The sequence below is a fragment of the Centroberyx affinis genome, unplaced genomic scaffold, assembly GCF_046629955.1.
Source record: "Centroberyx affinis isolate AG114_WGS23_722 - 3 ecotype Tasmania unplaced genomic scaffold, CSIRO-AGI_Caff_v1 ptg001273l_1, whole genome shotgun sequence".
NCBI lineage: Eukaryota > Metazoa > Chordata > Actinopteri > Beryciformes > Berycidae > Centroberyx > Centroberyx affinis.
The window spans coordinates 242,504-257,558 of NW_027279782.1; the positions used below are offsets into that span (position 1 = coordinate 242,504).

Below are 15,055 nucleotides of genomic sequence, written 5' to 3' on the forward strand. Positions count from 1 at the left end.
GAAGGAATCAGAGCAGACGTAACAGACTCTTGGTTTTGCCTTGTTCTCTGCAGTTGTCAGCACTTAGCAGCATGGGTGTGTGTGTGGTGTGTGTATATGTGTGTGTTTGCATGCACACATGCATATAACATTAAAGGTACACAGTAAGTGCCTGGGAGGTGAGCAGCGCATTGTGTTTGTGTGTGAGCGTGCGTGCGTGCGTGCATGTGTGTGTGTGTGTGTGACAGTGTGTGTGGAGGAGTGTACTTTAAAAAGAGTGAGTTTAATTAAAGATGAAAGTGCTGATGATTAATTGATGGAAGGTAGACTGTTCCAAGATGCTGAAAATGGGGGTATACTGACTCTTCCATGTAATAGAAATGTAGAATAGAAAATTACTACATTTCTAAATAAACAGGGCAGCATCTCTTGAAAAACGACCTTTCTAACAAGCCAATTTCTGTCCATAGTGAATGTTAAACTAGTTATAAGCCTATTGTGTTATTCAGATATTAACAAATATCTAAAATGTAATCAGTGTTACATAGGGGATGTGTTCAGATTTAATTACTGTTTACATCAGACTGTTCTGTCCATTTGGGTGCAGAATGAGACACATCAGTTGTTTTACCTGAAAGTGCTGAAACAAAGAGAGATCTTTGGTTGTTTGCTATACTTTCTCCTGCTGCAGTAGGTTTCTATACATGTAGGAAGAGGGAGGAAATTGGTGTCCTGCTGCGTTCATCCTGGTCCCCGATCTCTCAACTTCATCTCAATGTGCCACAGAGACATATGAGTGCCTCTGAAACTCTCATCTATGAAAAATGGAACAGCATGAGCCTTTTCTTCATCACACTTTCTTTTACCAGGAGATTAGAAAGTGAGAGTGGAGCTCTCTGGAGGAAACATGCCTGCTTTGAACATCTGTATTGGAACGGTTATCTTCAGTGGAAACACATGATGCTCTGCAGGGTAAAATGCTTTTCCTTTAACCCATTGCTGACAGAAAACCCTCAACAAACCGATCACAGTGGAGGCGCAAGCACAACTGAAATGTTCCCTCTGACAGCTGAGGTGTGATAGCAGTGGGAACGTGGTTCACATGGAGATATATATTTTTTTAATGCAAGTGAATAAGTGGGGCAGCAGTTGTCTTCATAAATCCATGTTATATTTATTCATTCCCTCAATAATATCTTTAATAGAACAGTACAAGCCTCATCAAAAAACAAAAAACAAAAATGAACAGACACTATAGAAGTGAGAAGTGTGTACATGGTGAGCGGGGAACAAACATTAAAAGAGAGAGAAATGTAAAAATTCAATGCATATAGAAATGGGAAGGATTTCAAATAAATAACTACACAATATATTCCTGTGGTTATTTTTATGGCTATCTCACTATGGAACTGCATGTAAAGTAAAAAAACAAAACAAAGGCTTCACAGGGGTACGAGGCTCAAACAGTGGGGCCAGCGGTATGCTTGTGCTTTTAAGAGCACGTTAATTTTCACCCTAAGTGGTCTAGAAGAGGTAAGGATCATACATGCACCGGGTTACATCAAGAGGTAGGACGGAGGCAGCGGAGGGGGGCGGCGGGGACCTGGGCCAGGAGGTCACAGAGTGGGGTCCCGGCACAGGACGATCTCCAGCTCGGTGCGGTAGAGCTTCCCTCCGTCTGACAGGGCCATGATGCTCTTCTTGTAGCCCACGAGCCCGGACGCGTCCACGTCCTGCCGACACACAAGAGGTATAGAAGGAAAAGACGCAGTCAGTGGTCACGCTGAAGTGAAGCTGAATTTGTGCTTTGGTCCAAATACACAGTTCCTAAACGGCAGCTATATCCTGTCTCAATTCTATATTTGAAGAGTTTGGTTCCAAACTGAAATATCCACCATTTAAAAAAAAACGAGTGAAGTGCCCGTTCAAAACATGCCTGTTCGGAACGGGACGATTGCTTGGCCTCCGGTATTGCTGCTTGCAGCTTTCTCGAGAACCGCTCATCTGAACAACTTCACACTCGACACTGCACGTCCTTGGGTCCCGAGCAATACACCCGCCAAGTGTGAAGCAGATCGGACAAATGGTTCTCGAGATATGCGAAGGACACACATACAGACAGAGATTCCTCGCTTTATAGTATGATGTCACCCACTCTCCCATATTGACTGCTGGCGTGAAAGTTTAGACATTATGGATTATTATTATTTATGTCATCTTATGACATTTGCTTATAAAATAGTTCATGGTTTGAGGACAGCATGTATGTTTTTGTATTGTTTTTGTATTCATTGTAGTGCCACATTTTAACCAACCTGTGAAGCCAAAGGCAAATTTCCACTGCGGTGGACAATAAATAAAATAAATTCTATTCTATATAAAGTGTTTTGGAATGAAATCCTTCATTTGTATATTTGTATATACTGTAAGTAGAAAAGCAACATTACAGTGGGTGCAAAGGCTTTCTATTCATTACCATTTTGTTCTTCTCACAGAGGTCCTTCAGCAAAGCATCCAGCTCCTGCTCATCAATGTAACCGTTACCGTCCTGATGAATGAGACAACATGGCAAGTCTAAATTATTCTGAAGAAAGCCATTCTTATGATGAAAACAACAGGCATTTATCAAGTAGATGCACAAGTGACAGTGTTATCAATCAAATGTTATTCTGCTGGGGAAATTTGGAAATGTTTTTTTATTATTCAAACGCCCCCAAACACACATACCGCCAACACCATACACACACACAAACACACACACACACACACAGAGCACATCAGATGCATAGTACTACACATAGAACACAAATACAGTATAAATCATAGCACACACAAACACACACACACGAACGAACACGCTCCATATCTCTGTCACCATTTACTGTATAAGATCTTTTCACCTTATCATAGAAGGTGAAGAGAGCGTCGAACTGCTGAGCTGTGAGCTTGATGCCCTGTGAGAGAGAAAGAGCACTGAACTGGTAGAAACTGGAGGACATTTCTAGAGAGTGGAAAAAGCCCCACCCTGTCCAGATCTGATATTAATCCATGCAGATTATGATAACTGGGCTTAGAGTTGAGTTAATCCTGATCAGACAGACTAATCCTCTGTCAGAAAGGAATTGTTGATCTCCCCTTGCAAGCTAGAAGGTATATGGGTCCATACAGCACAGAACGCACACTGAGGATTTATCACTGTGGTTGAGATCAAACCATGTAGATAGAAGAGGAATAACATTCTCACTGTAGGCTACTACAAATGTCGAACAGTGAAGCAGCAAAACGGCGTAAACAATGGAATAACAAAAATGTCTACATATTCCCTCAATAATATCTTCTACAGTGACACATATATATATATCTAAAAGAGAGAATACATGACATTCCCATATGGTGAAGTACTGTCAGATTCATATAAAAGGCCTACATACTGTATATATATATAAAAAACAGGACTTTCATCTGAACCATGTGACTCCAACAATCCTATCGATCTAATGAGAAGGATCCTAAAAAGCGGTTCCTTAATACAGCTGATTTCAAAGGGATTCTATCATATTTTGGAGGAAATCCCATAGTTTAATATTGGATTCCTGGAGGACGTTTTGACTTATGTAAAGACAACATCTGTGTGAATGCCCCATATGTCCATCCAATACTTGATCTATAATCCTCTTGCAGTGAATCCAATAAAGTTGAGTTGTACCACGCTGGATCTCCATACGTATATTGTCTGACCTCTAAGTTCAGGCTGTAGTGGCTCAGAGCAGTGTTTCACAGAGCTAAAATGATGCCTGAGCACAAGTCAAATATAATAAATATAAATATGTTGGTGTGTTTTGGTGTGTGTGTAGACTTACTTGGAACTTCAGCAGGAAATTCTCCTGCACAGGCAAAAGCCTGTAACAAAACAAAGAGAAAGGTTTCCTCTTGTACTCCTCTTGTGAGATTAGTTAAAAAAAGAAAAAATACACAGAACACACAAATAAAAGTCAAGAAACACTCACCTCGCCATCTCAGAGAGGCCCAGCTTACCATCGCCATTAAGATCAAACATCCTCAACTAGACAGAAAGAAGATTATCAGGGGATTTATCACAGAAGCTATATGGAGAACATAAGGGATTATAATTTCTTAGATTACATTACATTAGGATACATTACATTACATTACAGATTACACTAAGTAAGTGGAAATGGCCAAAAATGTTAGAATGTCATGTGTTAATTCTTACAATTATGGACAACTTTGAAGAGATATTGGATGAGGCTCAGCAAATCGGCACAATAATCAATATTTGAGATTTTGAGATTAGATTGGGTCTGAAAATCAGCTGAACATATAGTAAAGGCAGAAAATTGAGGTGAGCACTGGATTTAAAGGGTGCATGGGTCAGTTCAGCTTATGGGATGAAAGTTATCCTATCACTTTTGTAGCCGTTCACTGTAATAAAACGTTTTGACTGTAATGTTAATATAAATGTGGATAAATACAAAACAATTAAAAGAGTGGATGTTCTTATCAATATGAGATCTTCTGTGAATGTCAGAACCAACCTATTATTGGAGTCTCATACAGCTCTTGACACTTCAAATCTTTATCATGAAGGGCTTGAGCCTTGCAGTTAAATTTCTATGTGAGTTTGTGGACGTAGACAAACTCATCCTAGTGATACTCACAATCGTTTGTGTGTACTCATTGAGCTTCTTGTCATCGTAGTGTCTGTTAGCCTTCTTCAGCAGGTCTGACAGGAAGCCCTGAAGAGAGACGCTCATCACACTGTGTCTCCAGAAACAGTGATTGGACGATATAATGCATTTATGATTCATAACTATTCAAGGTGACAATTAACTGTGGTTATGTCTGTCTTCAGAGCTCAGGAATGGGTGTTGAGGGCAGGAAGGCTGCAGGTGGGGAATCTGTTATTAAAGGTGCTATGTTTAGCATTTTAACACCAATAAATCATTACCACATTAATTTTGAGACATTGGTATAATTACCATAAACAAACAAGACTATTGCTGAGAAAACTGGCGGCCTCTACACCACAACTTACATTGTGTGTCACTGGGTCAGACTTTGTGGGAAATCTGCTTTACAGCACTAAAGGATATTGCTTTACAGCACAAGGACCTCAGTTCTTTCAGTGCAAACAGTGCTAAAGCTTAAAAGCTAATACTTACTTACTATTTATTAATTTTTATTTGTCAGTTATCATTGTTATCTATGGAAGCCGAGAACGGCCGTGCTTGCAATTATTTTTTTATTGCCGTTATCTCGAGATCACAAGTTAATTATTTCGTTATCTCGAGAAAACAAAAAGCCGATTTCTCATACGGACATATTTTGTTTTACCTTCAGCTCATTAGACTCGATGTATCCACTGCGGTCAGTGTCATACCTCCGCCATGCCTGAAGAACAAGAGTTATGTTGTCATGTTATCGTCAGGCAGCATGAATACAAAACTCACATACTCACAATAAACAAAAAACCTTTTGACTTCAAGGTATATAGACATTCGCTAAATATTATTTGATTTACAGAAGAAGGGGTAAAATATAAATAAATCTGTGTTTAAATCTAACCAACCCCCAAAGCAGACCCTTATCAAAGATGGATACCTAAACCCCCTTTGCCCTCACTTCCCATTCCCCTGCAGAAAGCTGTGGCCCATTCATAATGTATAGCTGTCTGAGAATAGCTAACCCCACCCCCCCTTTAACACACAGGGAACCCACTGAAAACTCTCCTCAACCACAATACATTGTATGATTTTTTTTTTTATTTTATCACAGTGGACCAGATGTTCAACGCCTGACCGTTTTCTCTCTCTCTAATTATTTCTACAGATGCAGCCAAGAAGCCAAGAGGGTTTTCCTGATGGTTTTTTAGACCGATCAAGGAGCATGACTTAAACATTCTGTTGTTTTTTTCTGCCGTTAAAGATAATTTCTACTTTGTATGCAATATTTAGATAGTTCTTTGGCCTGATAGTAATCTGAGAACCAGCTGAGACAGGTATGAATGGTTTAGTTTGCTAGTAATCACCACACTAACATCAGCAAAATGTTGCCACAGCTAATGCTAAATCATGAGTAGACAGAGGGTCAAGTGTAATAAGTTTCAATACAATTCCTGGTAAAATCACCCAGAAACAACTGAACTCAGTAACACCTTGTTTTATGCTGATAGGATGACTTTACCCAACATTTGATGATGTGGTTTCCCCTACAGCATCTAACATTTTTCTGCCAGTGTTTGAATTGATCATTCCAGATATCTAAGCCTTCACGCTTAACAATTTCACCGTTATTAGATCGCTCTCACACTGGAGATCCATCCTGAACACAGCCAGGAAAAGGCCCGGGGCGGCTGAACATGTGTCCCATTGGATGAGCCATGATGGCACTTCCACCTGGAGGCATTTGGAGGGATTTTTCACGGCTCTATAATGTGGATCAGTTAGTCGACTAGTCAGTGAGCAGCGTTCCCCTACAAGGCGGGACTCCGGCAAACACAGAATTACCTCTTAACTCAATAGAGAAAGAACATCCGAAACGAAATGCAATATTTCATGCAGTTCATTGTGAAATCCAAATTCTTTAGAATCATTAAATTTGATCAGTTTTGATGAGTGTGAGAGCTTGACGGAGCAGATCTGTTATACAGAGGCAGATGAGGAGTGAACACTGATTGCACGACTGGAGGCGTAAATAAAGTGATGTGCCCAGATTTGAGAGTGACAGTCTATTTTCTCTCTTTCTTTCTTTCTATCTTTCTCTCTTTCTTTCTCTCTCTGGCTTTCACACACACACACACACCACACACACACACACTCACACACAGATACTTACAGCCATAAATTCAGAACTGGATCCCACAAACTGTCTGAAACAGAGCAGGAAGTTTTCTTCTGTGGGCAGAATCTGAGCTAACTGGAGAGACAGAAAGAAAGAGATTTATTCCACATATTACATTTTTATATAATGTTTTACAGTTGCTATAGCCTTAAAGCAGTGGGAGCATTTCAGGTGTAGGCTGATTTACTTTAATAGTAACTAAGTATTTGAGTCTGTCTCACCTCTGACATCTCAATTCTCCCATCAGCATTCTTGTCAAAATTGGCCATGAACTCCTTCATCTTTTCTTTGAATGCAGCATGTGTGGGATCCTGGTACACACACACATGGAATAACAGACCAGAGAGACATAAGATAATGTTGCCTTTAATTCAGATATAGCCTATGTAGAATCAAAATTATAATAAAACTTCCAAATTCATCAGTCATCCTAATTTCATGCTTCTTTTCACCTTATCATTTAGTTACAGTGAACTACACATGATGGATGGAGGGTAGACTGAACAATGTGGTTGTTATGAAAATCATACAGAATGTGAATCTATATAGTTGTTCCTCTGAATGCTCCTTGCTTGTTGGTATTGTAGATTTCACTATGAAAGTATTCAGTGGTGTCCTATAGCAGCAATTGTCAACTTTTTTGGCTTGTGACGCCTTAAAACCAAGCGATGTCTATGAGCACATGCAGAGAGGTGAACAGTTCAACCAAAGAATGATTTTCCCTTTTCAGGTTGTTTCATTTGATTAATTATCATCAGAGGCCTAGAAGCTGAAAACTGTTCAGTATTTCACAAGAAAGAGGCAAACATTAAAGAAAAATCAGAAAAAAATACGCATGATAATAAATTTGTATAGTAGAAATATATTTTTTTCCTATCCCATAAGTCATCTCGCGACCACCCAAAATGATTTCCCCAGTGGGGGTCCCGGCCCCCAGGTTGAGAACCTCAACAAACTAGCCAAACACTCACCACGCCTGCTCCTCGCCGTGCGATCTCCAGCTCCTGGAAGAAGTTCTCCAGCTCCTTCCCTTCGATGAAACCATTCCCTGTGCAACACCAGAGCACAGAGTTACATTACGTTAATCTTCGGTCTACAAGGTTTTTTGACTGTTCTGAAGTTTAGATTAAAGATGAAAGTTCATTGTCAGGGTGTTTAAATTTTGGACCAACCTGCCAGAAGAAATAAGAATAGAAAATGCTGCATCGTCTTCTACACAATTGAAAACTTTTCACTGAAAGCTCATTATGACGCAGTGGGGATCTTTGCTTTGAGCAGACTACAAAATATCCTGCTGGCTTTTAGCTACAGCAGGAATTTTGTGGATTCTCTGATGTGCTTTAGCAGAATGATATTAAAAACAAGAATCCCTTGCAGTTGGAGCATAAGCAGCATAATGACTGTGGCTTTTTGGCTAGGAGGGAGAAAGTGGGCAGTCAGATGGATGCTTATTGGGGCATTCTGTCCTTCTAGACTCGTACTTCTTATCACAATCACATGACTAGGGATGATTTAATACAATAATTCCCTCCACTGGTTTGGCAACAAGCCACAATTTAATATATGAAACATTCAGCCATCTCTTTTTAATCAGAAGAATGAGTCCCATCTGTCTCCAATCTTTGGAGGGATTGGGGTCTCTGCATTTTATTCAACAAAAAAAAAAAAAGAGATGTTCATAAAATTATTTCAATTCAGAATAAAATACAGAGAATCCTCCTCTTCCCCTCTTCATCTGTTAATCTCTTATCCTCTCATCTCCCTTCCTTTCTGATCATTTTCTCCCTCACCTCCCCCCTTCCCTCTTCACCCTGCCCAGCTTCATTTGCACACTGTATTTGATAGGTATATCACCATCTGTGCTTCGCTTGAGCTGGTGTTTTAGATATAAGCAAATCACTGCAGGAACACAAAGCTCTGGGTGTGGAAACAAACCGAGCCGGCTGCCTCCTCTCAATACAACCTGACACTCAACCTGAAACTCACACAGCCATTGGAGGAGTTTTTACTGTTTTTCTTTAAAGTGGTCAGTATTCAAATTTAGCAAAGGAAACATGCCTTGTCAATCAAAGATCTTTGCTGTAGAGCGATCAAAACACCTCCTGTACTCAAGTGGGTTTGCCCACTATTGCCCAATGCATAGTTTTGAAATGATGATACTGAATCGCCAAGAAAATACTTTGTAAAAAAAATTATCATATCTACATCTGCAATGTCTTATACTGCTAAACTGATTAGGATGTTAACAGAAACTGCATTTTATTTGAAATACAGTGCAGGAGATGTTCACTGTGTCTATAATGCCCATCTGACAGCGGGCTGCCAGCCACTAGAGTCTGGATGTAAACACAAACTGTCCATCAGTATTATATTGTCACTCAGACAGCTGCCTGCCATAGACTGCAGTCTGGACCTGAACCAAAACCAAACAACACAATTTGTGTTGGACACAGAAAAAAGTGGAAGGAATGTTCTGTCGTTCTGTCGTAGCTACTATGTAAACTCAGAACATATGAACTAAAGGGTCTCTGTTATCTTATATCTTTATTATATGTTAACATCTGACTGGTACAACCTTGACAATTAAAGTGGTGAGCAAAAGTAATGGGATGAAAAACTGCAATTCCCCTCTTTTAAAATAGTTGGTAGATGCTGTAGTTAACTACACCTCAAAATGACTCAAAAACATAATACACCATCAAAACACTATCCAAATTTGAAGTTAGTTGAACCAAGCTATTGCAAAATGTAATTAAACAACTAGTAGTTTACTACTAGGCTAATTAGTTTGTGGAATTACTCCCCAACACTGACTTCTGTGTGTTTGTGTGTGCTTGCAAGCGCATTTAATTAGAGTTTTTTGCCATCCGCCCCTGGTTGGTGGTCCAGTCCACTCTGCTGCACACAATATTACAGTCCCAATTATTTTATTGGACGTTCTGACTTCCTTGCTTGGCCCTCTGCAGCCCGGTCTAGAGGAAGCGGGTTAAAGCAGTGGAGTGATCAGGACAATCTCTGAGCCTGTTCAGGTGTGACACACTGGGCCTGAGGAGGGAGAAGCAGTTTACTGCTGTACATTACAGTTAGTTTCACCACTAGACCAGACACCCAGACATCCTCTTCACACAGCCACATAGTGGGCTCCTTTAGCTAGAGTCTACAATGCAGAGAACATGCTCTACATGCTCCACAGTTTACTGGGACCAACAGAAATTCCCAGTCAGCTTGAAACTCTGCTAACTCTGACTGAACTTCATTAGGTTGCCCTAAATTCTACACCCACCCTCTGTTCTTTACCCTTTGGTGTAAAACTTACAGTAAATATCTTTCAAAGTAACATTCCTGGTCTCTCTGTGAATGCTCAGGTTGCAGGTGCTTTTACTCGAAAGCCCAGATTTACTAAAACCTTTAGTGGGGACAAAAACCTTTGCAAGGTTCAAAGTCAGCACTAAGACGAGATAGGTGATAGGTGCAAGACAGTTTGCTTGCAAACCTGAAACCTTTCTCCAACTTGCTGTTACACCCAAAGGCATTATTGATATCACTTAAATTTAAGTTAAATTGGTTTCTTGACACTATAAACATACCCTCAATCAAGTTTCCATCTGTGTTAGTTCCATAGTTGTGGCTAAAGAACGATAATCATCTAATGGTGGAAATCCCAGATCCAGATTGCCACCATTTGTTCCTTGGACCAAGCCCTATCTGTACACCAAATTTCATGGAAATCTGTTCCTAAGTTTTTGAGATATCCTGCTGCCAGACAAACTAACAAACTAAAAGAGGTAATGATCAAATCTGGTCCAATCAGAACCTCAGTCAATACGGCAGAGATTTTTCCATGTCCTGTAAAGTTACCTGTGCATATACAGTATCTAGGATCTGCATTAATATAAAAGGTGTCATCGACCCCGCTCCTGCTCTCTATACAAGGTCACTCCACAGTTTACTGAGAGCATAATCCTGCATTTATCTCATATCTAAATGATCCAACTGAAAACATTGTTAAAACAGTTATTCCTATATAATAATGTGAATATTGGAAACCTGAACACTGTGACTGAACCTTAATGGCTACCGCACACCAGATACAATTAGTGGAGAAAAACTCATGATTTTCTCACTGAAAATGGAATGTCTGCCTTATTTATGTGGCCTGCTGTGGATTAAATTACAATAAAAATTCACTTACATAAAAAGTTATTTCAAAGTTGTCTGAAGTTGCAATTAAGTTGGCCCACTTAATTGCAGCTGAAGTTAGTGGGGATACAAATCTCAGTTGCCACATGGAGCGCACTATTGCATGCTTCATGCTAAGCGGATGCAGCCTCATTCCCCACAATTATTTTCAAACACAGTCCAACTGCTTATTGCTGAAGGGCACCTGGCAAGCAAGCGAGATAACTAGCTCACAAAAGACAAAAAAATAAATAAATAAAAAAGGATGATGCTGAAGACAGATAATTTCAAGAGGGGTAGGGAACTGAGAAAAGCCTGTATGTCTTGTCTTGTCTTGTCTTGTCTGTATGTCTGGGGTCTTTATGAGTTTGACTCCACACAGAGGTGAGCTGGAAAAAGGCTGCACAGACTCTATGAGATGCACAAAATCACAAGTTTTATGGCCAGCAAGGGGAAAGGTGCTGCCAAGAGGGTGCAAGGTGACTTGTCTTTTTTGAATGACATAAAAAAAAGCATCTCAACACACTGAATCTGAAACTGCAGGTAATCATGAATATGCATATTGCAGTGAAAGCCTTCCAAACAAAACAGCATTTGTGGGATAAACAAATGCACCAGGAAGGTTTTGCTCACTTCCTGACTTCACCATCGACCATCACTCTTTACCTGATAGTGGTATACATATATACATACTTAACAAACTGATTGGCAGTTAATGTTGAGAACATGTCAGAATAGTTGCAGATACAACTGAATGAATTACAGTAGAACAGTACACCAGGGGCCGGGTTTGAATCTCTTGGGGCAAAAGACTTTGTCCTTTTAATCTTAGACATAATGCCACAACTTCAACTTTTGGCCACTCAAGAGCTGAACACACCTGCTTTTGTGAACAAATATTCTCTGAGGTGAAAATAAACTAATCAACCAATAATTCCAGGACTTTATCCCAAGGGAATGAAGAACTTGGATCACAGAAAAGCTTCCAGGTGACCGCTGGGAGCAAATATGTCAGAGAACAATGTAAGTCTATACGGCTAATTACCTGTCCATTGATGTGTTATATATTTAGACCAGTGAGGCAGGCAAGCAAATTCATTATTTTACTAAAATATTAATTATTTTTGCTTAATTAAATGTCACACATAAGCACTGATGTGCTATATTTAGGAAAACTATATGATAGTTACATGGGACTTGATAAAGAAATTAATTAATTTACTCCCAAATGCATTAAATTTGCTTGACTAAAAGCCACATTCCCCCAGTGAGCTGTGAGAAGCTGTATATCAGGGGGCCATATGGTCGATGTAGAAAGTTAAACATAAACAAAATTCATTATTTTGCTTGACTAAATGCTACAGGCTACACTACCAGTGACGTCATGTTATGGAGAGCTTTACACTAATCAACCTACATATATGTTAGTAGGCTGTGAAGGAAAGAAAACATGGTCAAAGATTATTAGTATGTTCAATTAAACTATAAAAATGAATGTAAAATAAATGTCTGGCCCTTGACTTGGGTCAATTTCTCAGTTCGGATTTCACGGAGCTGGTGGGACAGCGCTGGTTTGGGTTTGTCTGATCTGACACTGGAACTTCACAGGATATGACATATGAGTTTTATGTCCTGTGGAGTCCAGACAAATACAGATAGCTACTGTCCCATTACAATATAGCACATCTCAACACAGCCCCTCCCCCTTTATCACCACCCCCCCCTCTCTCTCCCTCTCTCTCTCTCTCCCTCTCATTTCTCTCTCTCCCTCCCCCTCTCTCTCTCTCTCATTTCTCTCTCTCCCTCCCCCTCTCTCTCTCCCTCTCTCTCTTATTTCTCTCTCTCCCTCCCCCTCTCCATCTCTCTCATTTCTCTCTCTCCCCCCTCTACCCCCTCTCTCGCTCTCTCTCTCTCGCTCTCTTTCTCTCTCTCTCTCTCTCTCTCATTTCTCTCTCTCCCTCCCCCCTCTCCCTCTGTCTCTCATTTCTCTCCCCCCCCTCCCCCCTCTCTCTCCTCTCTCTCTCTCCCCCTCTCTCTCTCTCATCTCTCTCACTCTCTCTCCCCCCCTCTCTCTCCCTCTTCTCTCTCCCTCCTCTCTTAAATTCAAATTCAAATTTGCTTTATTGGCATGACAAGTATTCTCATATTGCCAAAGCATCAAATTTTGTAATGATATCAAAACAAATAAACAAAAAAATAAATCAGTAGTAGTAGTAATAATAGGCTATCAAAATAACCTCTCTCTCTCTCTGGCAATTTCTTCCCTTCTTTTTCTTCTTTCTTACCTTACACTGACAACGATCAAGGTTTTAATAGTCTTGTGGTTTAGTCTAATACTTACTATAGTAATGTTATGATCAATTCTAGAAGGACACTATACAAATATCACAGCAAAACTACAAGTCCATGTAGGAATATTATAGGAATATTGTAGTGATACCATGGGAGACAAAAAATACCAATTAAGGACGATAAGGTCATTATACTCATTAAATCATATCTACCAGAGACACGCGAGGCTGTAAATCCTCATTTAGGAATTCAATTAAGAAATTCAAGTAATGGATTATTTTGAAAATGTTTTCGATAGAGGTCGTATTCAACTGTCATAAGTTACATAGCTAATCTTGTTAAAGCAATTAGTGATATTATTAGTAAATACATAGTGTATTAATATTATAGTATTAGTTATAAACAGTGATGGTATAAATTTCAAATCAAAGTGAGCACTTCGGTGGACATTTTGGGCTGAAAACCAGGAGAAGGATAAATTCTAAACAATAAAATAATTATCTGATGATCATAATAACATGATTTTTTTTTAGATTTATAGATTTTCCAGATTTTCTAATAAAAGTGGCATCTCTACAGGCTATTTTCATTTTCTTCTGTGATAAATATAATATGTAGCTGTGCCCTCTCTGGGCTGAGTCTTAATTTATCAATTTATCCCGCACTTTGTCAAAACGACGTTCAAATGTTGTCCAGCGTGATGCCCACTGACCGTCTGAGTCGAAATGTTTCCAGATGTCGAGGAACTGCGCCGCGGTGAGCTCAGCCAGGTGGAGATGAGGCGGTTGCTGCGCTTGGGTTGCCATCCCTGCTTTCTCCCTCCTTTTCGACGGATAATAATCACGGCTTAAACTTTTCCCAGTGCGGAGCCTCTTGGTACTGTCAGCAGCTCGTCCTGAGTCGGGGCTTTTAAACCCCCCGCGGCGCCTGCGGGTCCCCGTGCTCGCCGAAGGGGGGCGCTGCCACTGTGAAAGCCAGTGAGAGAACGAGAGGGCTGCAGCAAGAGACCAATCAGTGGTATCAGGAGGAGGGAGGGAGGGAGGCAGAGAGGGAGGGATGCTCACTCTGCTTCTCCCAGAGACTCCGGAGATGAGTTACCATTAAGCGCTCTGGAGGCTGCTGGTTTGGTAACAGGATCACCATACATCATCCATACAGCATCCATCCATTCTGCTCTCCTGAGTAGAAAATCACATCAAAGACCTCATCCTATAGAGGAGCGTTCCGGTGGATCAGTGGTCTCAGGCACATGCCATGTAACTGCGATGTCCTGGGTTTGAAACCGGCCCAGGACCTCTGTCGCATGCCCCCCCCCCTTCCTATCTTTCCTGTCTCTCCACTGTGAACTATCAAATAAAGGCTAAAATGAAAAAAAGAATCCATCCCAAAGGCCTCAACACCTCAGGAGGAACTCAGCCAATAGTGTGTATTTCTGTGTGTGCATGTTCCAGTAAGGACTGACTTTTCCTTCCAAATCATCCCTTCATTTACTGTGGGCTGTGCCTCGGCAGTGTTGCCGTGCCACATCCCTCACTATTGATCTATAGTATCAGATGTCACTTTCACACAGAGATGAGACTACACCTTCCTCTCTCTCCATTCTTAGCTCACTTCCATCCGCTCCCTCCCTCCCTTCATCTTTCACCCTCCATCACTCGGAGGTCAGAGGAGCGCTCAGCCTCCTTGGCCGCTCGACCTCACACCTGCCGTAAATCCCAGCAGCAGGCAGTACGGCGGTTGTGCA

General features: G+C 40.6%; 1 protein-coding gene across 3 annotated transcripts; it reads right to left on the reverse strand.

Annotated features, from left to right (window-relative positions):
- Window positions 1–1,167: 1,167 nt before the first annotated feature.
- Window positions 1,168–14,179, reverse strand: LOC139648932 (calretinin-like). Of its 3 annotated transcripts, none has more exons than XM_071525197.1 (11): window positions 14,024–14,179; window positions 7,812–7,888; window positions 7,062–7,151; window positions 6,835–6,915; window positions 5,335–5,391; window positions 4,659–4,736; window positions 3,987–4,042; window positions 3,840–3,879; window positions 2,880–2,933; window positions 2,473–2,527; window positions 1,168–1,717 (listed from the first exon to the last, which is right to left on the reverse strand). In XM_071525197.1, exons 1-11 carry the CDS (start codon window positions 14,115–14,117, stop codon window positions 1,596–1,598), a joined length of 804 nt encoding a protein of 267 aa, XP_071381298.1. In that variant the 5' UTR covers window positions 14,118–14,179; the 3' UTR covers window positions 1,168–1,595. The 3 variants fall into 3 exon arrangements, with proteins under 3 accessions (XP_071381298.1, XP_071381297.1, XP_071381299.1); XM_071525196.1 differs by having other exon boundaries at window positions 1,168–1,712; window positions 2,456–2,527; XM_071525198.1 differs by lacking the exon at window positions 7,062–7,151 and having other exon boundaries at window positions 1,168–1,712; window positions 2,456–2,527.
- Between the last annotated feature and the right edge of the window lie 876 nt (window positions 14,180–15,055).

What these genes read in the sequence shown, in the direction of transcription:
- LOC139648932 (XM_071525196.1), bottom strand. Translation starts at nt 14,117, where the DNA reads ATGGCAACCCAAGCGCAGCAACCGCCTCATCTCCACCTGGCTGAGCTC. An exon ending in GAAACATTTCGACTCAGACG is followed by an intron (nt 7,889 to 14,023) that starts GTCAGTGGGCAT and finishes GGTGTTGCACAG; the next exon opens with GGAATGGTTTCATCGAAGGG. An exon ending in GGCCTCTCTGAGATGGCGAG is followed by an intron (nt 3,880 to 3,986) that starts GTGAGTGTTTCT and finishes GTTTTGTTACAG; the next exon opens with GCTTTTGCCTGTGCAGGAGA.